The 23,870-nt window shown below is 47.4% G+C and overlaps 1 protein-coding gene and 1 long non-coding RNA gene across 3 annotated transcripts in view; both read left to right on the top strand.

The window, feature by feature from the left end:
• The window catches only part of LOC101065779 (cadherin-2-like), a 50,361-nt gene extending 42,196 nt beyond the window's left edge, over positions 1-8,165 (top strand). For both annotated transcript variants that reach the window (XM_029828028.1, XM_029828029.1), the window contains one exon: positions 6,512-8,165. In XM_029828028.1, coding sequence (XP_029683888.1) covers positions 6,512-6,718 — 207 coding nt within the window. In that variant the 3' untranslated portion in view covers positions 6,719-8,165. The remainder of the gene's footprint in view (positions 1-6,511) is intronic.
• Positions 8,166-15,027: 6,862 nt separating this feature from the next.
• On the top strand, positions 15,028-15,555 carry LOC115247299 (uncharacterized). The gene is made up of 3 exons (XR_003886352.1): positions 15,028-15,120; positions 15,209-15,288; positions 15,367-15,555. It is a non-coding gene; the product is annotated as an uncharacterized lncRNA (long non-coding RNA).
• The last annotated feature ends 8,315 nt before the right edge of the window (positions 15,556-23,870 follow it).

Genomic DNA, 23,870 nt, shown 5'->3' with positions numbered 1-23,870 from the left:
TTATTGTGGTGGCTTTGAAACATTTGGGAACAACTGCTTGGCTCAGGGAGATGTTGAAGATGTCTGTTATTCCGTGAGCTCTTCAGCACAGTCCTTCAAGACCCGGCCAGATATGTTGTCCAGTCCAGCCGCCTTCTGTGGGTTAATCCTAGAGAGTGCCCTCTTCACACTGATTGGAAAGAGACACACAGTCTGCTCGTTTGTAAGAGGTGTTGTCTTCTGTGCTAGTGTGTTGTTCAGTGTCTCAAAACGTCCAAAGAATTCATTGAGGCTGTTTAGCAATGAGATGTCACTCTTACATGTTTGTGGAGGGGGTTTGTAGTCAGTGAGGATCTGAATACCCCTCCACAGGCTCTTTGCATCTCTGGTGTTGTTGAAGTGTCCTGATATTTTCTTGCTATATTGTTGTTTTGCTTCCCTGATTCCACAGTACAGGTTGGCTCTGGCTGTTGCTTGCCCTACAGTGTCTCCGGGCTCTATAAGGCTGAGTCCTGAGCCCTCAGGAGCCTGTGGACCTCTCCTGTCAACCATGGTTTCTGGTTAGCATGGATGTTGATGGTTTGACTTCCTCGGTGTATTCCTCAATGTCTGTACGGTTGTTAGTGACAGTCTGTTTGAAGATGTCCTAGTCTGTTGTACTGAAGCAGTCTTGAAGAGCAGAACAGGCCCCCTTTGACCACACCCGTACCTCCTTCTGAGTTGGTCTGATGACTCTCACCCTTGGTCTGTATGATGGCACTGTGGTCAGAGAGACCCAGGTGGGGGAGGGGGGAGGCCTTGCATGCTCCTTTATTGTTAGTGTAAACCAGATCCAGTGTAGTATTTCCACTAGTAGGAAAGTCCACATGCTGATGCAGCTGAGGCAGAAAAACCTTTAAATCTGCTTGGTTGAAGTACACCGCAGTGATAAGAAACCCATCTGGATGCACTGTTGGTCACTGATGGCTTGATAGAGTATGCCGAGTGCCTCGCTCCTATCGCTGGTGTTCGAGACAGTCCTGTGTGCAGGATGTGGGAGTTGCAGTGGAGCAAAACTTAAAGCTTATCCTAAATTTGTGCCGTCAGCAGCTCCTTCTGTATGATGGTCATCCTGATGTCAGAGTCACCTGTCTCCCTCCTCAGAAAGAGGTGCATCTTTTCAGGAGCCCATCTTCATGGTTGGAGCCTCTTGGTTCTTCAGCATTAGTATTGAAAGCAGTATCAGTCCTGTGCAGAACACTTGATAAACTACATTCAGGTCTTCCACTGGGTAATGCCAGTACCCTGTATCAGGATTTGGTATCTTTAATATTGTTTTGTGAAGATTAAGTAAAGTGCCTCTAAAAACTCAGAATTTCAACAACTGTATTCAAAAACTGCCCTGCTTCTGCTGCAAATGAGATGAAGAGGTTTAAAACAGTTTGTCTCAAACACAAAAACTCAAGATTGTAATAGTGCTATGCTAATATTAGCACAGTCGGGAACAATAATCAGGCCCCATCAAAAGTGATTCAACTGCAGGAAAAACAACCAAAATTGACACCTGCCCATAGCATTAGGACACCTGCCCATAGCTGGAGTTGCTTATTAAGCTAACTGTAACAGGTCTTGAAACCTCTGCAGGCGTCCGACGTCCGTCTGTTGAAAGTTTCTCACTCAACACTGACTTATTTAGTTGGGAGATGTTTCAGGGCTTCCTGGAAGTTCAGGCTGTATTACGTCGCGCTGGTGCGCCAGGAGCTTGGACCATCGGGTTCTTGGTGGTTTGTTTCCTGTCCTGGTTCGTGTCCTGTTGTTATTCCAGAAGTGTTTGTCTGTGATCTCTGGAGAAGGTCAGTCTTCAGCCTTCCTCATCTTCTTTCCTCTTGACATCTCTCATGAGAGTTGTAGCATTGCCCTGATTGTAGAGTCACAACTATTGAATGATTTTATTCATTTCAAGTAGGAGTAAATGTCTGGGGTTGATTCCTTTTATTCCTTTACAGGAAGCTTGAAAGTCTTATGGTTTAGTTTTAATTGCTTATTCACATTGCAGAAACACTCAACTGACTAAAATTTGAGTGTTATCTGTCATAGCTGCACTAATCATTGTGTTTATTATATATCTGCAAGGCGTATAAAAGTAGTCTCTCCCAGGACAGGATGTGACCATGTTGGGAGATTACTCTCTTGGCTTTATGGATCACCTGCATCTCCTGCAAAAACTCACATATCTCTACTGGACACCAGATATCTGAGAGCAGATTTTTACAGCCCTGCAAAGGCTGTTTTTGTTTTTTACAACAGACCAGTGGATAAAGGAGAAAATCTCTTAATAAAAGACATTCTGCTGCAGATTGCAGAAAAGAGTTTGACCTTCCTTCATTTTCATGAAAAATTCAGGGTTTCTGTCAAACGTTACCTGGGAATCGAGCGCGGCTCCTCATGGCTGTGAGTCAAGGCTGCTTTAGGATCTGCAGGGTTCTCCCTGAATTGACAAGCTCCTTTGATTTTCTCATATTATATCAAGAAGGTTGTCATCAAATCTGGGAGTACGCCACCATGGCCCCTCTCTGACCCTTGGAGCAGAGTCAGAAGTGCCCAATCTGTCGTCTGCAGGGTAGAACACAAGCCTGTGGGGAGCCTGAGTTTGAGACCTGAACATCTGAGGAGACTCTATTAACTAAAACCTGATGGTTCCTGACAGTTCCAAAGTTTAACAGCAGCAATCAAAACAGATCAGGTGAGTTAAAATGAGCGGAGAACCTCTGGACCAGAATATGCATCTCATTAAATACTAAAAAGAAATTGGCAAATAAAAATCGGATTCTAAGTATTTGTAAATTTAGGCAAGTCTGAGGAGTTTATGATCCTTCAGCTTCGTTCCAGCTTGATATGGAAAATCTCATCTTCCTGACAGTCTCAAAGATTTTTTTAAGTGGTGTGAAAAAACAGGCCAAAACACAGTCAGATTCTTTTGTGGGAATTGGAATTTGGTTGAATTTGGTTGGCATAGCAGCTCAGACAGCATCGGGGTCAGCAGCCTTCTCTTTTCTGGCTAACTTCAGACCGGCAGCTCTGCACTGAACTGGGTCTCTATGACAGAGTGGACCAGGGAAAGACTGTTGTGGGGGAAAGACATAGACAGGATATGGTTTTCAGAAACAGGCCTGAGGGCCCCCCAGGCTGGGAGTAACTCTATGCAAAGTGCAGTGATTAAACTCATCGAGGCTAATTGTTAGCTTGCCAGGACAAATGGAGTCTGGCTGTGGCTGCGTGGCTCCTGGTGAATGTAAATGACCAGAAAAAGGGTTGAAACTCACAGGCAAGAGTTGAGTATCAAGAGTCAATAACCCTGCCTGGACCACATCAGTAGCTCTGACTGACAAACAGACATACTCGCTGTCCTCGGTTCTTCCCTCTAACCTCTAGGGGCTGGTCGGTTCGAAGTGGGCTGCCCACTTATAACGAGGTTCTCCTATCTGTCTGCCTCACTGAGCCACGGCCCAGTCGATACTAGCCGATAAGTTTCCCAAACCTGACTTTTGCCTTCCAGCTCATCCACCTTGTTCCTGATGGACAGCAGATTTGAAAGCAGGACCTGGCAGCAGGGGGCCGGCGGCAGTTGGCCAAGTTGACGGGTTTCACTTTCTGATTTATGTATTTTCTTCTCCTTCAGGTGGTCCATTGAAAGGGGACTTTGCTAGGGTGTTTGGGTGTACTTTGTACCGTGTACTGGCACCGTCCGGTGAAGGTCTGAAAAGCTTTGTGGGTCCGGCACAATATCCAACTGCCTCATGACAGATAGACAACAGTAATAGCTTTGAATGAGCTCCTAGTCTCAGACATAAAGGACGTCCGACACAATAAAAACACACCACAGCAGATGAACAAAGGTCTAAAGTCAACTGTGTCTGGAGCTCCAGTCTCTGGTTTGTCAGTCTTCCTACCACAACATGAATACAAAGAAAAGTCCAAAAGTTCAGAGAGAAGATCCTTGAAAAGTCTCAGTCAGGAGAAGCTCACCAGATGTAACATGGAGTCCAGGTTCTTGGTCAAAACTCTTGTGGTGTGTTAGTGGCCTGCAGAGGTCATTATCTATGAAAATTGGTCCAAGGGAGGAGCAGTGAAAGGGTTAGGGTTCCAGGTGCTCCAGATGGTCAGGAAGGTGGACAGGAAGGTGTCAGAACACTTCTGATCCCAGGTCAGCCTTTCAGGAAGAACAGTGAAGAAGTGAAGAGTCCAGATGTTCCAGTCTGATGGAGACCAAGCGGCTTCTGCCAAATACTGACCAGCAGAGGGCGAACATTCACGCAAACACTTATCTTTCTTTACAGATTATTAGCTAAGCGACATTAGTTTGTATAAATATGTTTAATTTTGATATAAAATAAGCTTTTTTGCAAATTCTATTGATGTATAAAAACAGCAAAAGGTGTGTGGGGTGCATGTTGGACCATGGAAATGTAGTGAATATCAATATGTGCACGTGCATATCTTCCCAGAAACCCCTGAATGGTTGTACTTCCATCCATCCCAAGCATTCAGTCTCAGCCTCCATCTGATTGCTGCTGTCTGACTGCAGAAATCCATCTGGCTATTGTTGCAACTTTAAAACAAAGATTAAGTTCATCCTCAAAGGAAAGCTGTCCTGCATTCCATTCTGTCTGTGGAAGAAGGCAGGAGATGTTCCAAGCCCTCCTCCTGTTCTCTCCTCCACCTGCCAATGTTGTGTTGGTGGGTTCTGCCTTCAGCCTCATCTTCATCTCTATCCTCATCTCCCAGAAGAAACATGTATGTGAAGAACGGTCTTTCAACAGTGTGGTCAATGATCTGTTTGCTCAGCCTTCAGACACAATTCCAGCGTGTGTGAGATGGGCACGAGCAGTGATAAATATGATCTAGCCAGGCTGCAGCCATATGCCAAGTGGAGCTCTGAATAATGAGCAGGAGATGTCAGACATGGCAGCCTGACAGAGACAGCTTAATCTGGCAGACAGTGCCAAGCGGATGTCTCTTGCCCTGCCTCTCTCTCACTCTAAAGCGTTAATTCTCTCCTCTTAATTAATATTACAGTGACAGCAGTGTCTTAAGTCAGCAGCAGCCCACAGAGCCCATCAGCTAGATGTTCTCTGGTCTGGTCTGGTCTGTGTGACTCTGTTGGCCGGATATTACATTTGGATGGACTTTCAAAAACATCTTTTTCTTTTATAAGCACACATTGTGTTGGGGGAGGATTTCAGGCATTGCTTGATAATCTGCTGAATCTCCCCTTGGAGTTAGAGGCAGCATCTGTCCAGTCTGACCCAAATCCTTGTCTCTTGTATGTAACTCCGTAATCCCTCCGCCTCCTCCTCCTCCTGGGTTTGTGTCCCAGCACTCCCTGCTGGAGGGGTTAATGCCGCTCCAGTTTGGGACTGTATGACATTTCAAGTTGCAGTTCCTTCTGAAAGCAGGAGGGTCATCACTGATAAGCTCCTGAGTTTGCTCAGCTTTGCTTAAGTATCAAAAGCAGTGCACAGGTTCTGAGGTGTACACTTTCAGGCTGACTATTCTTACTGTAAATATTATGGGATTACTGTAATCCTCCTCCAGATATGGCCAGTTGATGGTTACTCTTTCAACCACAAACTCCAGTTCTGCCAGTCTCTGTGCTGTTCTGGTTTAAAGCAGCCGAGATGGTTCTCTCAACGTTCCAGACATGTTTGCGTAAAGTTTGAAACGAAACATAGTACGGATGAACAGAACTGCATAAAAAGTGAGTCATAGGACGCTTGTGAAATACAAGCAGCTCATCTAGTGAAGCAGCTGTGGATGTGAAGGAAAAGCTCACTGTGCAACTTGTTGTTCTTCAGATATCCCAGTGGTACCAACATCTCATAAAGAATTAGCCTGATATTCTCTATTTGATGATAACAAGCGATCTAGAACTTTCCCAACTTGTCTTTGGGCAGTAAAAGGTAGTTTGTCATTGGAGACGTTTGTGTCCCGGAGTAGTTGCACCTCCCATCTACCTATTCGGCAAAGAGGAAGACGCAAAGTAAATTTACAGCTGTGAAAGTTCTGATTGAGTGACCAAATCATGGGCCAAATTGACCCTAGTACATTGAGTCCAAATCTAAACCTGATGCCTGTTAATTAGTTGAGTCCGTTTTAAAGGGACTAGTTGTGATGGTGAGACAACAGCTCGTCCATCTCCACCTCTTGTGGTGTGTTCCTGATCTGCAGAGGTTATAATCTATCAAAAGTGGTCCCAGGAAGGAGCAGTGGAAGGGTTAGGGCTCCAGGTGGTCTGACCCAACAAAGAGGAAGGTGTCAGAACACTCATCCCAAAGCAACTAGTTGTGTACAGGGCTGCGTAGGTGCCCGTGCTGACCCCTGTCCACAGTGTCAACAATGGCATGTGAGCATCAGTGGAACATAAGGGGGACCAACACAATAGTAGGCAGGCAGTTCAAGGTTATATTGGGTCTGTGTATAATGAGCTAAAAATCGCTCACCCTCCTATTTCTTTTATTTGTTCATGTCTCTGTTTTTGTGTTTGTCATTTCAGGGCCTGAAGGCAGCTGATAATGACCCTACAGCTCCCCCCTATGACTCCCTGCTGGTGTTCGATTATGAAGGCAGCAGCTCTACTGCCGGATCCCTCAGCACCCTGCACTCCTCCTCAAGCTGTGAAGACCAGGAGTACGACTACCTCGGTGACTGGGGCCCACGCTTTCGCAAGCTGGCTGACCTCTTTGGCGGAGGAGATGATTAGAACCTGAGCATCAGCTACACACCTGCACTCCACCTGTGTCCCAGGCCTCCTGCTGTGTGTGGGGTCATTCACCAGGTTGATGTGGGTGATGGCTGAAAGGTTTGTTAAAAAAAAAAAAAAAAGACTTGCTGCCCCTCGATGACTGTTGAAGCCACTAGAGACCAATGGGCCTAATGAAGCCTATCACCAATTAGAATTCGGGCTAGCCTTGTGTCCATGGACATGGCCAGTCCGAGAGTGCTCTGGCTGTGAGGAAGTGTGATGGTGGAGAGCTGCAGCAGCTGTGCTTCAGACACTTATTTACAGTTGAATCTCACAGTACAGCAGCGCTGGGCTCAAACGTGCCTTTTTGTACATTGTTTTGATCGTGTTTATTCTTGATTATGTGGATTGCTTTGAAGCTTCCATGAGCATGCGTGTGTGTGGATGTGTCTGACATCATTGCCTTTCTACGTGTGGGAGTGTTTATATATCGTGTCCACTGAGACACACTGGACAGACACAGAGGCCGCTACCATCCTGTCAGCAGAGATGTGGCTTTGCTCCACAACGTTGGGCTGCTGAAGAGGGAAAAGCAGCATTTGTGTTTTCTTCTAATGTTTCTCTCATTCGAAGAGCTTCTAAAACACATTAGTCCTCACAGCCTCATAGGATAAACTGAAAAACCAGTTAGCCGTAGCATGCAGAGCACAATGATGCACAAGGTCTCCGCAGATCCCCACAATCATCCAGAAAGCAAGAAGCTCAGAATGACTGATGTTTAAATTCGACTCGACGGAATGTGAACCGAGCTTAAGTCAACGAGGAAGGCTGAAGGCTGAGCGTGGGAATGCTAGGAAGAACAACTAATGTACATCACATGAAGACGGTTTGTAGTTCATGGTGAAACCCTCAAGTAACCAGTAAAGAAATGGGTACCAGTCTGTTTACTGTCAACAGGTTGATTCTAAATCTAAATTCTAGACTTTTGAACGAGCACATCCTCATTTAATATTACAAAGGTGTGTTCTGTTTTTTGTTTCTTTAAATGGGTAATATTATTTTAAGGGTCAGGCCTGTTGCTCAATCCTGGAGCTGTACCGGAGAACTTCACCAGGAAGATAAAAGCAGTGAAGTCACATGTACAGTTAGAAATTAGGTAGATTCCTTCTTTCTTTTACTTTTTCCTACAACATGACTCTTGCAGCTTTTGCCAACAGTTTTGCAGCAGAAGGGCTGTGGTGGTTTTTTGGACTTTATTTTCTTTTAGATTCTTTTGTCTGTTGACAATTTGCTTCAGTGTTCTCTGGTTCTCTCTAACTGACTAGTCACTGTAAACTAAAAAAATGTACAGAATATTTTTTTGCCATTGTTTTTTTTGGCTGTGTTCTTTGATAATGACTAATGCTAATATCCTAAAATCCTTATGTGTAATTTGAATTACAAAATTAAAATGATTTTGCATGTTTTTATCTTTTCAGCACTTTTGCAGACATGATCCCACCAGTTTCACATCATAGAAATTACCCATGAACACAATCATTGATTTATTCCAACATTTCAAAGGCGAAACAGCACCGTAGGAAGCACAAAACACTGTACAGCTACAGACATTTGCATTTCTTTGCAGGTAATCATTGAAAGTCCAGACGTGACACTTAGAGAATGTTACCGTATAGTATATGTGTACATATGTTGTATATGTGTATAATAAATATGAGGCAAGTCTTCATGGTTTGAAACATTTCATTAGTAATGGTTCAGGACAACTGGTTAATTTCGCAGCAGTCATGAGATCCACAGTACCATATTTTCATGACCGTATTAAAAGGCGCAGTCTCAAGTACGGGTGCTATTTCTGTATTTAACACAGAAAGGTACCGGGTGGTACCGACTCACTGGATTATAGGGCGCGGGCATGGTAAAACAAACCGGTACGCTAGCTTAAAATATGCATGCTAGCGTGTATTTAGCAACGTACTCACGTTATTTTTTGATCAATCCTCATCCAGCAATGTCCTCATCTTCTGTATCCGAAATGAACGAATGAATCCAAAATGGCTTTTGCGAAAGCCGAAAAGCATTTACAGATTTTGGAACTTGGTGCACACATAAGGCACACCACATTATAAGGCGCCCCGTCCATTTTGGAGAAAATTTAAGACTTAAGTGCGCCTTAGGGTATTGAAAATACACTAATAATTTTTTCGTTGAAAATATTTTACTGTAACTATCCACTATGTTCCAAAGCTAACATGGATTCCTCCTTTAGTAACATTTATTTTAAATTTAAGATTAAGATTAAGATTAAGATGGACTTTATTCATCCCCGTGGGGAAATTGAATTATAGTAGCAGCGAATGCAGAGTAAAGAGACAGAAAAAAATAAATACAGATAGATTAGAATGTTATAAGCATATATACAGCATATATTATAAGCATATATATAATATATACATAATATAATATATACATATTATAAGCATATATACATAAATATAGAATAAATTAGAAATAAAATTACAACATAAACATTACACAATTATTGTTGAGTTGGTTTGAGTGAATTGTACAGTTTAATGGCGGACGGCAGGAATGACTTCCTGTACCGTTCCTTGGAGCAGCGAGGCTGCAGGAGTCTGTTGCTGAAGCTGCTCCTCAGTTTGTCCACTGTGTTATGGAGGGGGTGGGAGGGACTGTCCATGATTGTCCGCAGTTTCAACACCATCCTGTCCCTCACCACCTCGTCCAAGTTATCAAGTCTACAGCCAACAACAGACCCTGCCTTTTTGATGAGTTTGTTGAGTCTGTTGGCATCCTTTGCTTTAATGCCTGCACCCCAGCACACTGCAGCAAAGAAGATGGTGCTAGCCATAACAGACTGGTAGAACATCTGGAGCATCCTGCTGCAAACACTGAAGGACCTGAGTCTCCTGAGGAAATAGAGTCTGCTCATGGCCTTCTTGTAGACAGCATCGGTGTTTGTGGACCACTCCAGTTTATTGTCCAGCTGAACACCCAGGAACCTGTAAGATGGGACTATTTCCACGTCCTTCCCACTGATGCAGACTGGGGAGGGTGGGGACTTGCTTTTTCTGAAATCCACCACCATCTCCTTCGTCTTGGTCACGTTGAGCTGCAGAAGGTTCTCCCTGCTCCACCTGACAAAACTCTCCACAAGGTCCCTGTATTCATCCTCCTGTCCATTCTCCACACACCCGACTATGACTGTGTCATCCGAGTACTTCTGGAGATGACATGTCTCAGAGTGGTACTGGAAGTCGGCTGTGTAGGTGGTGAACAGGAATGGGGAGAGCACAGTTCCTTGAGGAGCTCCTGTGTTGCTCATCAGGGGGTCGGACACACAGCTCCGCAGTCTCACAAACTGTGGCCGACCTGTCAGGTAGTCCTCGATCCAAGAAACAAGGGGAGCATCCATCTGCATCTTCTCCAACTTCGCCCTCAGCAGTCTTGGCTGGATGGTATTGAAGGCAGAAGAGAAGTCGAAGAACATGACCCGCACTGTGGTGTTTAGTCTGTCCAAGGAGGAGTAAGCCCTCTGCAGCAGGTATATCACTGCGTCATCAACCCCCACCTTGGGCTGATAGGCAAACTGCAGAGGGTCCTGAAAGGGGCTCACCAGAGGTCTGAGGTGTGACAGCACCAGCCGCTCCATGACCTTCATAATGTGGGAGGTCAGTGCTATTGGCCTGTAGTCACTCGGTGCCACAGGATGGGTCTTCTTTGGCACCGGGACCAGGCAGGATGTCTTCCAAAGCACTGGGATCCTCTGAAGATGAAGGCTCTGGTTGAACAGGTGCTGCAGTATCCCACACAGCTGCCTGGAGCAGTTCCTCAGCACTCGTGGGCTGATGCCGTCCGGTCCGGCAGCCTTTCTCTGGTTGAGCCTCTCCAGCTCTCTCCTCACCTGGCCAGACGTGAAGGATAGTCCTGTCGGGGGGATGGGTGACATGCTGGGATCCATGTAGGGTGTCAGCAGGGGGGAGGGGGAAGAAGTTGGCAGAGGTGTTAGGGGCTCTGGGAGGTGTGAAGGGGACCCATTGTTATCCAGAGGAATATTGGGACAGCTGGGGGAGGGGGAGCTAGAGTCAAACCTGTTGAAAAACTGGTTCAACTCATTGGCTTGGTCCACGTTCCCATCAGCTGAGCGTATTCCTTTCTTCTGGAAGCCAGTGATCGTCCTCATCCCACTCCAAACATCCCTGGTCTGGTTCCTCTCCAGTCTCTCCTCCAGCTTCTTCCTGTAGGCGTACTTGCTCTCCTTCAGACTGCGTTTCAGTTCCTTCTGTACACTCCTGAGCTCAGCCGGGTCCCCAGCAGTGAAGGCCCTCTTCTTCTTATTCAAAAGGGCCTTCAGGTCACTTGTCACCCATGGTTTGTTGTTTGGGTAACAGCGTACCTTCTTGGTGGGGACGGAGTTCTCAGTGCAGAACTTGATGTAGTCGGAAACACAGTCTGTCAGTCCATCCAGGTCCTCACCATGTGGTTCACAGAGAGCAGACCAGTTGGTGGTCTCCAGGGCATCCCGCAGACAGTCCATGGCACCATCAGACCATTTCATAACAGTCCTCACAGTGACTGGTTGCTGCTGAACCACAGGTGTGTATGATGGGGAGAGCAGCACGAGATTGTGGTCAGACTTGCCTAGCGGAGGGAGTGCAGTGGAGGTGTATGCACTGGTGACATTAGCATACAGTAGATCCAAAGTCTTCCTGTCTCTCGTGCTGCACTGGACATACTGGTGGAATGTAGGGAGAGTGGACTTAAGGGAGGCATGATTGAAGTCCCCTGTGATGAGGATAAAGGCTCCGGGATGTTTAGTCTGCAGGTCAGCCGTGACAGAGTGGATGACGTCACAGGCCGAGTCCGCTTTACCGGTCGGAGGAATATAAACGGTGATGGCGATGACGTTAGTAAACTCCCGTGGCAAATAGTATGGACGGAGTCCGATAGCAATAAGTTCCACGTCGGGACTGCACACGCGCTCCTTGACGTGAATATGCTCCGGGTTGCACCACCTGTTGCTAACGAACACGGCCAGTCCCCCTCCTTTCTTCTTACCGGCCGCGGTGGTGTCTCGGTCCGCTCGCACAGTGGTGAAACCAGCGATCGTCACATTAGAGTCCGGTATCAGTCCATGGAGCCACGTCTCCGTGAAACACATGATACTGGCCTCTCTGTACTCCCGCTGGGTCCGTGTGAGCGCCTCCAGCTCGTCCATCTTATTCGCCAGGGACCTGACATTCCCCGTTATGACCGCGGGGACGCAGGGTTTAAAACGTCGCCTCTTCATCCTCTGTTTAACTCCAGCCTTAGTCCCTCGTTGTTTCCTCCTCACCTCCTTAGGGATTTGGGGCTTCTCTCCGACCACAAAGGATGGTGGTCTTAGAGCCATCAGCTGGTCGCGTGTATAGACAATACCGCTCCGCTTCTCGGCACAGCTGATGGGGGCCGCGAATAACCCAAGCACCGCAAAACAGAGAAAAAAGTATTCGAGCCTCCAAAACATGGTGTCTGAATACTCCAGTTGAAAATGGAAAGAAAGAAAGAAAATCCAAATAGAAAAGAATGTAAACAAGTATAGAAAACACTACGAAAGTTTAAAAAGAACAATTAAGTTTAGGGAGCTGCTACTACTGGCTGCCGCCTGAGACAGCGCCATATATATATTTATGAATATAACTAATAATTTTCACTAACACAAACACATTTTAGATGGTAACCGGGTGGTACCGGTCTATAACGTCCTTTCTCAGTGTTCTGTAATCTTCATATTATGTTGATAGCAGAATGTCGCCTCCAGAAGGTGGGGAGGGGTATGTGGAGGGGTATAAAACTGATACGTGAGACTATTCAAATCCATGGGTCATCTCCCATTACCCATAACACTACAGCAAAGCAATAGTAACTCAGTGTATTGGGGGACTGGGCTTCTCGGAGGGGTTCTGGTTTCAAGCCCCAGTGTTGACAAACAATGGAAGGTGTGTTCTTGAGCAATGTACCAGACCCACAAATGCTCACATAGGTGACATCAGGTGTACCGTCACCCATATGGAGCACCCTCCCTGCGACCTCAAAAGGGTCAAGAAATCGAAACAAAACTACAGCCATTGCATATCCAAAGAATTAACATTAACATCAAAAAAACTTGCTTAGAAATTAGTCTTATAGCCTTTTAACAGGCCCACGTCCACAGGCTGGTGAGACACAGGTCTGAAAACACCAGAAGAACTCAAGGCCTGAAATCCTCATGATACATTTGTATTGTTGTACGTATTGTTTCCTTAACGCTGTGTAACAAATCTGAAGTGCTATGTGACCCTTCCCTGAACCTTAGTACAAGCTGAATCTCACTGAATGAACAGGAATGTATCATATGCAAAAGCAGGAAAGGAGTCCAAGGTAGCACCTGATGATAGGCTGACCCAACAACTCCGTCTCTACACATTATGAACATAACTGGTGACAAATCCTGGTGCGGTCTTACAGTGAAGACTGAAACATTTAAGGCCTTTCCACTTTGAAAAACAAAAAGTAAAACATTCCACTGACAGGTAATCAGAGCCTTTGCGAGGACACTAGAACTTGGGGGCTTCCTTTTCTTTTGATGAACTCAGTGGTCATGTTGGTTCAGCCCCAGCTGCATAGTCAAAACATTCCTGCAAGATAAATATATGTGCTTATTCGCCATCTGTTACCATGGCAACCTGACGCAAAAACATTACCTGTCAAAACATTTAGAACCTAGATAAGGACACACACTCTAGCGACCATAGTTAAGTGCATTCCGGGGGCCAGAGCCACCTAAAGCTACTGGCGAGAAGTAAACGTAAATTCAGTAAAGTTATTGTACTGCCCTCACGACGCGTTCTCTCTCTCTCTCGGGCGAGGCTAGGCAGTCAGCTAACAGTATGAAGTTCGAAAGACCCACAACAAGGCTCAACTGTGTTGTTTCTTTTCTCCATTGAGTTATATTTTGTAAAACTGAAACAATACAGAAAATAGAACAGCATAAAAAACACTCACGTACACCAAACGCACTAAGACGATCTATATATAACTCACGACACGGCTCCACATGCTAATATGTTAGCTAGCATCACTCGCTAATTACCACGGACTAACAACGCAAAGAATAACTAAACTAACGCTACAGAATCTACACTACAGCTACAACTTCTGTACAGAACATACGCGACATCAACACACTTACAGACAAATGATCTCCAAGGCTGGAACGCTTTTTAGCTCAGCAGCTGGAACTACGATGCTTCGCTACCGTTGTGCGTCATCAAAACCGCGGTGTTTTGGGCGAGTGCCGTCAAAGCGCCTGAAGCTGCAATGCTAACTTTACCCAGTAGATGGCAAACTACGCTCATATTTACACAGGTGCGCTGCTCTGCTAACGTACTTTAAACTATTTTTTTTTAAAAATATATTGGACATCTTTATGTTTTTAACAGACTTGACTATCAAATTTTAACATATCCAATTTCCGGAGCGGAAGTTGCCGAGGTAGTGAAACAGCTGCCCGGCGGCGGAGCTCCGGGAGCGGATGAGATCCGCCCGGGGTATCTTAAGGCTCTGGATATTGTAGGGCTGTCCTGATTGACACGCCTCTGCAACATTGCATGGACATCGGGGGCAGTGCCCTTGGACTGGCGGACCGGGGTGGTGGTCCCTATTTTTAAGAGGGGGGACCAGAGGGTGTGTTCCAACTATAGGAGTATCACACTCCTCAGCCTCCCTGGGAAAGTCTATGCCAGGGTGCTGGAAAAGAGGATTAGACTGATAGTTGAACCTCTGATCGAGGAGGAACAATGCGGGTTTCGCCCCGGTCGTGGAACCACGGATCACCTCTTTACCCTTGCTGGGGTGCTTGAGGGGAGTTGGGAGTTTGCCCAACCAGTCCACATGTGTTTTGTGGACTTGGAAAAGGCTTATGACCGGGTCCCCAGGAGCACCCTGTGGGGGGTGCTCCGGGAGTATGGGGTGTAAGGTCCCTTGATAAGGGCCGTCCAGTCCCTGTACCAAAGGAGCAGGAGTTTGGTCCGGATAGCCGGTTGTAAGTCGGACTCGTTCCCAGTGAGGGTTGGACTCCACCAGGGCTGCCCTTTGTCACCGGTTCTGTTCATAATTTTTATGGACAGAATTTCTAGGCGCAGCCGGGGAGTGGAGGGTGTCGAGTTCGGTGGGCGGAAGATCTCGTCGCCGCACAGGTGCCATATGGAAGTAATGCCTTAATTGGTGGGCGGGGAGAAAAGGTTTATATAAGGCACTGCCTCCAGCTGGCTTTAGTTGTTTTCCCCCTTCGACGAAGGTGTGGCATGGTTGCAGCTTATCTGGGCTGTTCGACCAACTGAACCTGTCCCAGAATGAGCATGCTGTCTAGCAGCGCCAAGGTAAAAGTACGGCATGCTAATGCATATTTCCTCTGGTCACGACGTAAAGTGCAACAGTGCTTGAACGTGTGCTTGCTACTTGTTGCAGAAGGTTGGTGCTTCCTCCCACCATCCTTCCGTCTAGAGCACTTTGCCGTAAGGGCGCGCGCACGAGTTTGCACTGGGCAGGTAAGGCGCAGCAATGCGCGTCACTGACTCCCCCACTCACTTAGTTGATAAATGGTAATGGGGCTGTTCTTGCTGCAGTTGGCTGCCGGCTGGTGTCAGTGGGTCGCGTTGCCCCAGCGGGAATCCCTCATGGAGTGGTGGTGCCACCAAATACAGTCGACACAGATTACCTCGCTTACTGGGCTCACTGCTGCTTTGGCTCAGTCCTTTAGTTCGGGACTCTCTCCTGTTCGCTCTCGCTCTCTCTCTCGCTCTCTCTCTCATGCTCTCTCCCCTCGCTCCCCTTCGCTCGGAGAAACGGCGCTGAGACGTAGTGGTGCCGCTGAGGCGACCACGGAGCTGTTGCCTTCATTTTAGACTCTTAACAGTGTGTAAATTGTATCATCAACTTATATTTACTCTTTTTAGGTTTTGTTTCTTTTCGTTTCTTGGTTAACATTGTGTTCTTTTAGATGATCTGGTCACAATTTATTTGCCTGTCTGTGTGAGGTGTGTGTGTGTGTGCTCGTCGCGTCTAATTGTTTACCACTGAAAATTTAATTGTTCCTTTTCTTTGTGGACAGGTGCTGCGGGCCACGGCGGGGACCCAACCCCTGGTGGAGGGCATTTTCATCACACCCCTCGTGTGTGGTTTTGCTTGCAGTAGCACGGGTGTTTTTAGTTTGTTTATCTCCCCTAATTGAGTTTTACCTGCCGGTGGGGCCCCAGCCCTGTCCATGTTGGGATTTCTGGTTTGTCTGTCTTTGGCCTGCAGGGTGTGGTGTTGAGCACAATTGGGTGCAGCTGGCACTGCAGGTGGGCGCACCTGTAGGCAATTTACATCTTGCTGCCTATTTAAGCAGGTTGTGCCTGCCTGTCAGTGCCGGGGTGTCTGTTCGTGTAGGGAGTGTGTTTGTTGGTCTAGTGTGGGAGCTTGGTTGGGTTCCTTGGTGTTGGCTCCTGTTCCTGTGTTCCTGTTGCCCTGGAGGGCCGCTCCTATTCCCGTGCTCCCGGTTTTCCTGGAGGGCCGTTCCTGTTCTGTGTCTCCTGGAGGACCGCTCCTGCTCCCCTTGCAGTCTAGGAGGACTGCCTCTGCCCACAGTGTCTCGGGGCACGTTCGTGTTGCGCCGGACTCCCGAGTCCTCGCCGGTCCAGGAGGACTGCAGCATGTTGAGGACTCACCGGTGTTCGGAGTTCCCGGCAGTCCAGGGGGACTGCATCTGGTTTGGGGACTCGCCGATGGACCTGGGACGGGCGGACGCTGCCTCCCGATCCCCATGCGGTCCAGGAGGACTGTTTCAATCAATCAATCAATCTTTATTTATATAGCGTCTTATACAATCAAAATTGTTTCAAGGCGCTTTCCAGAATCCCAGGGCCTGACCCCAGACAAGCAACAGTGGCAAGGAAAAACTCCCCTTTAACAGGAAGAAACCTTGAGCAGGACCAGGCTCATGTAGGGGGACCCTCCTGCTGATGGCCGGCTGGGTAAAGAGAGAGGAGAGGAGGGAGGACAGGTAGAGGATAGGATAGGTAGGAGAGGAGAGGGGTAGAGGAGAGGAGAGGTAGAGTGAAGGGGAGGTAGAGGAGAGGAGAAAGAGGAGGAGGAGAAAGAGGAGAGGAAAGAAGAGGAGAGGGAGAGGAAAAGGAGAAGGAGAGGAGAGGAGAGGAGAGGGAGAGGAGAGGAGAGGCACAGAGCACAGAAACACACACAAAAAATATGCACAATCACTTCAACGGGGCCGGCGGTCATTATGCAGCTCCGATGGCAGTGATACCTGCAAATAGATAGGGGGGGGGGGGGGGGGGGGGGGGGAGAAGCAGAAAAACTACACAAGAATCAGCATAACTAGTCTGCTTGATGAGGAGAGGAAAGGAGAGGAAAGGAGAGGAAACCATGACCCAGTGGAGTGACAGAGGCCTGTCAGGTGATCATGTTTCCGGACCCCGGCAGCCTTGGCCTATAACAGCATAGCTAGAATGTGACCTAATGATTAGACGACCCCCTAAGTATGATAATTTGTCTGTCTATGATAGTAACTGGAACTACTGAATTAGTAACAGTAAGCTTTTTCAAAGAGGTAGGTTTTGAGTCTGATCTTAAAAGTAGCGATGGAGTCAGCCTCCCGTACCTGGACAGGGAGCTGGTTCCAAAGCAGGGGGGCCTGGTAGCTAATGTGTGCTCCCCTTCCCTGTAAATAAAGCCTTTGACCTCCCCACCACTGTGTCCTGGCCTGCGTTCGGGTCCGCTACCACCATGTATCGTAACAGTCCACCCCTTTTGTTAATTTAACTTTTGTACAGCCGAGTTATTTTTTGTTGAGTATTGGATTTAATAAAATTGTAGCACATAACCCTCAATCCCGTCTCTGCCTCTGGAATAGAAACTTAATACGCAAACAACACCCGGCTTCGTCAGTCGGAGGTCACCAAAATAACATTAGGCGGTGTGCAATTATGCTAAAACAATGTCGGACTCCGTAGCATTATCTGGTCCCCTCCCCAATCTGGCCAGCGTTGAAATGTTTAGTCGCATGTCGTCACTTCGTCGCTGGCTGTTACGGTGGTGCCCCGAAAACTAGGTGTCCTTTGCAGACAATTGGAACAGTTTTTGGGGAAAACCTGGTCTGATTAGGAGAGATGGTGTCCATCCCACCCGGGATGGTGGCTCTCTCATTTCTAATAACTTGGCCAATTTTATTAGACCCAAAGTGACCTGACAAACCAGGGTCCAGACCAGGATGCTGAGTTGTAGTCTCTTACACACCCCTCTGCTGTTTCCATAGAACCCTCATCCACCAACAATAACATATTTAACACTAGAGAGGTAGTCTCTGTTCCACGGTTAAAAGTTCACCAAGCACAGAGCAAGGGAGCGGTCAATCACCATAATCTTATTAATATTAATACCAAAGCACAATTAGGAGAAACTAACATCACAATTAAATGTGGACTATTAAATATTAGATTAGATTAGATTAGATTCAACTTTATTGTTATTGCACATGTACAGGTACAGAGCAACAAAATGCAGTTTAGCATCTAACCAGAAGTGCAAAAGAAGCAGCAAGTGAGGATAATAACTTAATAAATACAGTATGGTGGTTATTTTACAATTGTTTACCAGGTTGTGCTATAAACATATTTTACAGATGGTGTTTACATTAAATGCCTTGGACTATAAGTGCAGGAGCTATTTAGCTATTTACATAAGATAGAGGAGATGTGCAAATTATAAATTACGTGTATACAGATACAGATGATAAAGTGCATGAGTGCGCAGGACAGGTTTAGACAGTAGCTACATTGGTTACTAAGCTAGTGAGTTGTTGTGTAAACTGCTGTAGTGTAGTGAGGTGTGGAGTGTGTAAGGGTCAGCAGGAGTTCAACAGGGACACCGCTCTGGGGAAGAAGCTGTTCCTCAGTCTACTGGTCCGAGTCCTGAGGGTTCTGTAGCGCCTCCCAGAGGGCAGGAGGGAAAATAGTCTGTGGGCGGGGTGGGAGGAGTCCTTGAGTATGCTGCGTGCTCGATGCAGGCAGCGCTTCCTCTGGACATCTCCGATGGCAGGGAGTGTAGTCCTTGTGATGCGTTGGGCAGTTTTCACCACCCTCTGCAAGGCCTTGTGCTCAGCGATAGTGCAGCTTCCATACCAGACTGACACGCAGTTGGTCAGGATGCTTTCTATCGCACAGCGATAGAAGTTCACCAGGACAGCCGAGGATAGCTGGTTCTTCCTCAGTGTCCTCAGGAAGAAGAGGCGCTGGTGAGCCTTCTTGATGATGCTGGAGGTGTTTGTGGTCCAGGACAGGTCCTCTGAGATGTGGGTCCCCAGGAACTTGAAGCTGGAGACACGCTCGACGGCCATCCCGTTGATGTGGATGGGGTCCTGTGTGCCTCCTCTTGCTTTCCTGAAGTCCACGATGAGCTCCTTGGTCTTGCTGGTGTTGAGGACCAAGTTATTGTTAGCGCACCATGTGGTCAGGCGCTCTACCTCCTCTCTGTAGGCTGTCTCGTCGTTGTTGCTGATGAGACCGATCACCGTTGTGTCGTCTGCAAACTTGATGATGGAGTTGGATCCATGTACAGGTCTGCAGTCGTGGGTGAATAGAGAGTAGAGGAACGGGCTCAGCACACAGCCTTGTGGCACACCGGTGCTGAGTGTGATGGTGGTGGAGCAGCTGTGACCTGACCTAACACGCTGTGGTCTGTCGGTCAGGAAGTCCAGAGTCCAGTTGCAGAGGGAGGGGTTGATGCCCAGGTCTCCAAGTTTGGTGATCAGCTTGGAGGGGACGACGGTGTTGAAAGCTGAGCTGAAGTCAGCAAACAGCAATCGTGCATAAGTGTTCGTGTTGTCCAGGTGTGTGAGCACAGAGTGCAGTGCTATGGAGACTGCATCATCTATGCTCCTGTTGCTGCGGTAGGCAAACTGGTGTGGATCGAGTGTGGTTGGGAGGCAGTCCTTCAGGTGAGCCAGGACCAGTCGCTCGAAGCACTTCATAATGATGGGGGTGAGTGCTACCGGGCGGTAGTCATTGAGGCAGGTTGGTCTGGAATGCTTCGGAACTGGGACGATAGTTGTGGCCTTGAAGCAAGACGGGACCACTGCGTGGGCGAGGGACAGATTGAAGATGTCCGTAAAAACCCCGGCGAGCTGTTCTGCGCATGCCCTGAGCACACGTCCAGGGATGCCATCAGGACCAGCAGCCTTGCGTGGGTTGATCCGGCTGAGGGCTGTGTAGACGGCGGTAGATGATAGTGTGATGGGTTGGTGGTCTGCTGGGAGAGGGGTCCTAGTGGCAGTGTCCTTGTCGTCCTTTTCGAAGCGAGCATAGAAGGTATTAAGCTCGTTCAAAAAGGTGGTGTCCATGACTGTGGGGCTGGAGTTGTTGGGTTTGTAGTCGGTGATGGCCTGGATGCCTTGCCACATACGCCTGGGGTCAGAGCTGGAAAAGTGACCCTCAATCTTGCGTTTGTAGGTGTGCTTGGCCTTTTTGATGCCCCTCCTCAGGTTAGCCCTGGCTGTGCTGTAGGCCTGGGCTTCTCCTGATCTGAAGGCAGTGTTGCGCACCTTCATCCATGGCTTCTGATTGGGGTATGTGGTGATCCGCTTTGTGGTGGTTATGCTGTCGATGGTGGTGGTGATGTGGTCCAGAACAGTGGAGGTGAAATTGTCAATGTCGGTGTGTGTGTGTGAGCCACAGCTGCCCTGGGGCGTAAACATACTCCAGTCCGTGTGTTGAAACCTGTCCTGGAGTACGGAGTCTGCTCCCGCCGGCCACACCTTGATGGTCTTCATTGATGGCCTGACGCGGTTGATGAGGGGTGAGTACTTGGGGGTGAGGAACAAAGAAAGGTGGTCTGATTGTCCTAGGTGGGGGAGGGGTGTTGCCGTATAGGCACCAGCCATGTTTGTGTAGACATGGTCCAGAGTTTTGTTTCCTCTTGTATTGCAGGAAACATGTTGGTGGAATTTTGGAAGAACAGTTTTTAAGTTTGAATGATTGAAGTCACCCGCAACAATAAATGCAGCCTCCGGGTGGGCGGACTGTTGTTGGCTAATAGCCGCATGAAGTTCATTCATCGCAAGAGTGGCATTAGCATCCGGGGGAATGTAAGCTGCTGTTATGATGACGGATGTGAATTCCCGAGGCAGATAAAACGGTCTACATTTAACCATTAAAAACTCCACGTTGGCTGAGCAGTGTCTCCTCAGAGTAGCGGAGTCGGTGCACCAGGTCTTGTTGATGTAGATGCATAGCCCCCCACCTCTGGTCTCTTTTGTGCAAATCCCTGTTAGTGCATGACCTGATAGCGGATCATCACATTGATTTATTCTGTCTTACTGAGACCTGGCTTCAGGAGGAGGCGTATGTTAGCTTAAACGAATCTACTCCTCCTACTCATCTTAATTATCATATTCCTCGTGGTACTGGGCGAGGAGGGGGTGTCGCGGAATTTAGCCATTTCAAGAAGTAAACAATTAATCTAAGTTACTGCGTAGGAGATGGTTTATTCAGTCAGTCGGTCAGGATACATGCACGGAAGCATGCAGAGAGATCTCTGCCTATGCGTACACAGTTCTGATCTTATATAGCCGAAGGCCCGCCTCAGAGGCACGGACACAGGACGTCTTCACAGCAGGTGCGCGTTGCATGCACCGCATGTGTTCTGGCTAGCGCAGCCAGTGTATGCATCCACTGCGACCAAGAGGTATCGAAACCCATTGACCCTATCTAACATATCAGTGAAATCTATAATTTTCTTGCCCTGCCATTGGGGCAACTGGAAACTTTCCCTCATATGGTCGAATTGTTGATTTTATGTTAAATCGTGTACATATTGAGCATTCTCTGATATAATTCATGGTTTCCCGCAGTGTGTCAGGCCGTGGGCCTCTTCCAGCGCGGCATCTAACAGACCGGGCGGGAGAACAGGTCTGCCGTCTGGGATCCGCCAAATTCCTTCAACTTTCACAGCCCCCCTTTTCCTTCCAAACTGTTTTTTTTCATGTGGAGAAGCTTCTTCTTGATCACAACCAAGTCTTTCCCTGTCGTATCTTGGAAGCATTTCATGAACCGTTTTCTCTACCAACAACAAACTGTAACTTGGTTTATAACCTGCTGCCTTCCTTGCTGCCTGATCTGCCGCCTCATTACCTTTTCCCTCTAAAGAGTTCTCCTTGCTGTGACCTTTGCACTTTACAACTGCGACCTCCGCTGGTTCCACGAGTGCCTGTGTCAGTTGCCTCATCTCTACTTCATGTTTTATAGGTGAGCCTGATGCTGTGTTAAACCCTGCCATATTTATCCCTTCATGTGTGTATGTTATGTGTGGTGCAGTTAAAATCTTGTCCATCCTGGTCTGTCTAAGTGAGGTCATGGTGTATGCTGCTGAGCTGACCAGTGATACCACGCTATGTGTTGTAAGTACCGTCAGAGCATGACCCATCAATAAATGTAACACTGCCTGGTACCTCCGGGTAGTTGTGATATGGACAGTCCCTTTGCCAATGACCATACCCTTTGCAGGCATGACACTGATCTCGGCCTAAGTACCCGCCTATCAAGCCGTATCCCTGCCCACCGTGTCTCCCACACATGCCTCCCCTTGGACTGACCCAATACGGGTTTATCAGAGCAAAATCCTGTTGCGGACATAACTGATCTGGCTGCACCTGCAGAGGAAACTGCTGAACCATCTGTTTCGTGTGGCCCCGGCTGGCTGCTCAGCTGCTGCCGGGGGACCGCTAGCTGTAGCTATGCTAGACAGCTCCTCAGCAGCTAGCTCCCCCTGGCTACCTGATGCAACTTCAGCTAACTCCAAGCTGCGGAACCACGTCCCCTAAATAAACTACACTTTCTGCACATATTCCCTTCACTAAAGGAGGCAGAGGAGTAACTAAACATTTCACACGCTGAACAGACAAAGACACCGGGTGAAACAGATGGTGAGGCCACGCTAATGCTAATAGTCGGTGGAGCCCTGTATTTGTTTGATATGGGTTGTTTCGCACTGTTGTTATCAGGTGACTAGAATGTCCCAAGTGTTCAAATTTTAAGTAATGTGAATACAACACACAAAGTGTTCAATTTTAGGTAAAGTGAATACAACACACCATGCACAGTGCAACCAACAAACGATTGAGAAGACAGGAAGTGACGCAATACGTCTACGGTGCAGGGTACAACAAAGCTGCTCGCAACAAGTGGCAACTCCTGAATTTTATTTGTGGTGAGGCAAAAATGGCAATTTATATCTCAAAGAAAAACAAAATTTAACAAACTGGAGATAGTGAGGCTCAAGCCTCTCTTAGTGAGGCTTGAGGCTCTGTGTGAGGCTTGAGGCTCTGTGTGGCGCTGCAATGTCCAGTGTAGGCTGAGGTTGGAGTTTGCTCTTTGCACTTTGCACACCCCCTAGTGGGATAAATTGTATTGTTGTTTTCTTAATATTTATTTATTTATCTATTTATTATTGTGGTTGTTATTATTACTATTATTATTATTATTATTACTATTATTGTTATTCTGTGTGTATCTAAACAGGGCGTTTTGTGTCCCTGTGAAATTTGCAGCCAGAGTTCTGACAGGTATTGACAAAAGAGATCACATAACTCCTGTACTGGCGTCTCTTCATTGGCTGCCCATTAAATTTAGAATAATTTTTAAAACCCTTCTTTTGACCTACAAGTTCCTCAGAGGCCTAGCTCCATCCTACCTGGAGGAGTTAGTGACACCTTACCAGCCCAATAGACCGCTCCGCTCTCAGAACGCTGGTGTAATTGTGGTCCCCAGAGTTTCTTGGGGTTGAATGGGGGGCCGGGCATTTAGCTACCAGGGCCCCCCTGCTGTGGAACCAGCTCGCTTTCCAGGTACGGGAGGCTGACTCCATCGCTACTTTTAAGATTAGGCTTAAAACCTACCTCTTTGAAAAAGCTTATTGTTACTAATTCTGTAATTCCAGTTATTATCATAGACAGACAAATTATCATCATAGTTTTTCTGCTTCTCCCCCCTCCCCTCTGTATCCATTTACCGGTATTGCCGCCTTCAGAGCTGTATACTGACCTCCGACCCGCTGACCCATTCAACCAGCAGCTTATTCA

Source organism: Takifugu rubripes, chromosome 20 (assembly GCF_901000725.2).
Source record: "Takifugu rubripes chromosome 20, fTakRub1.2, whole genome shotgun sequence".
In the NCBI taxonomy this organism is placed as follows: domain Eukaryota; kingdom Metazoa; phylum Chordata; class Actinopteri; order Tetraodontiformes; family Tetraodontidae; genus Takifugu; species Takifugu rubripes.
Note: the sequence above shows the minus strand (reverse complement) of the source record. Positions and strands in the feature narration are given on the sequence as shown.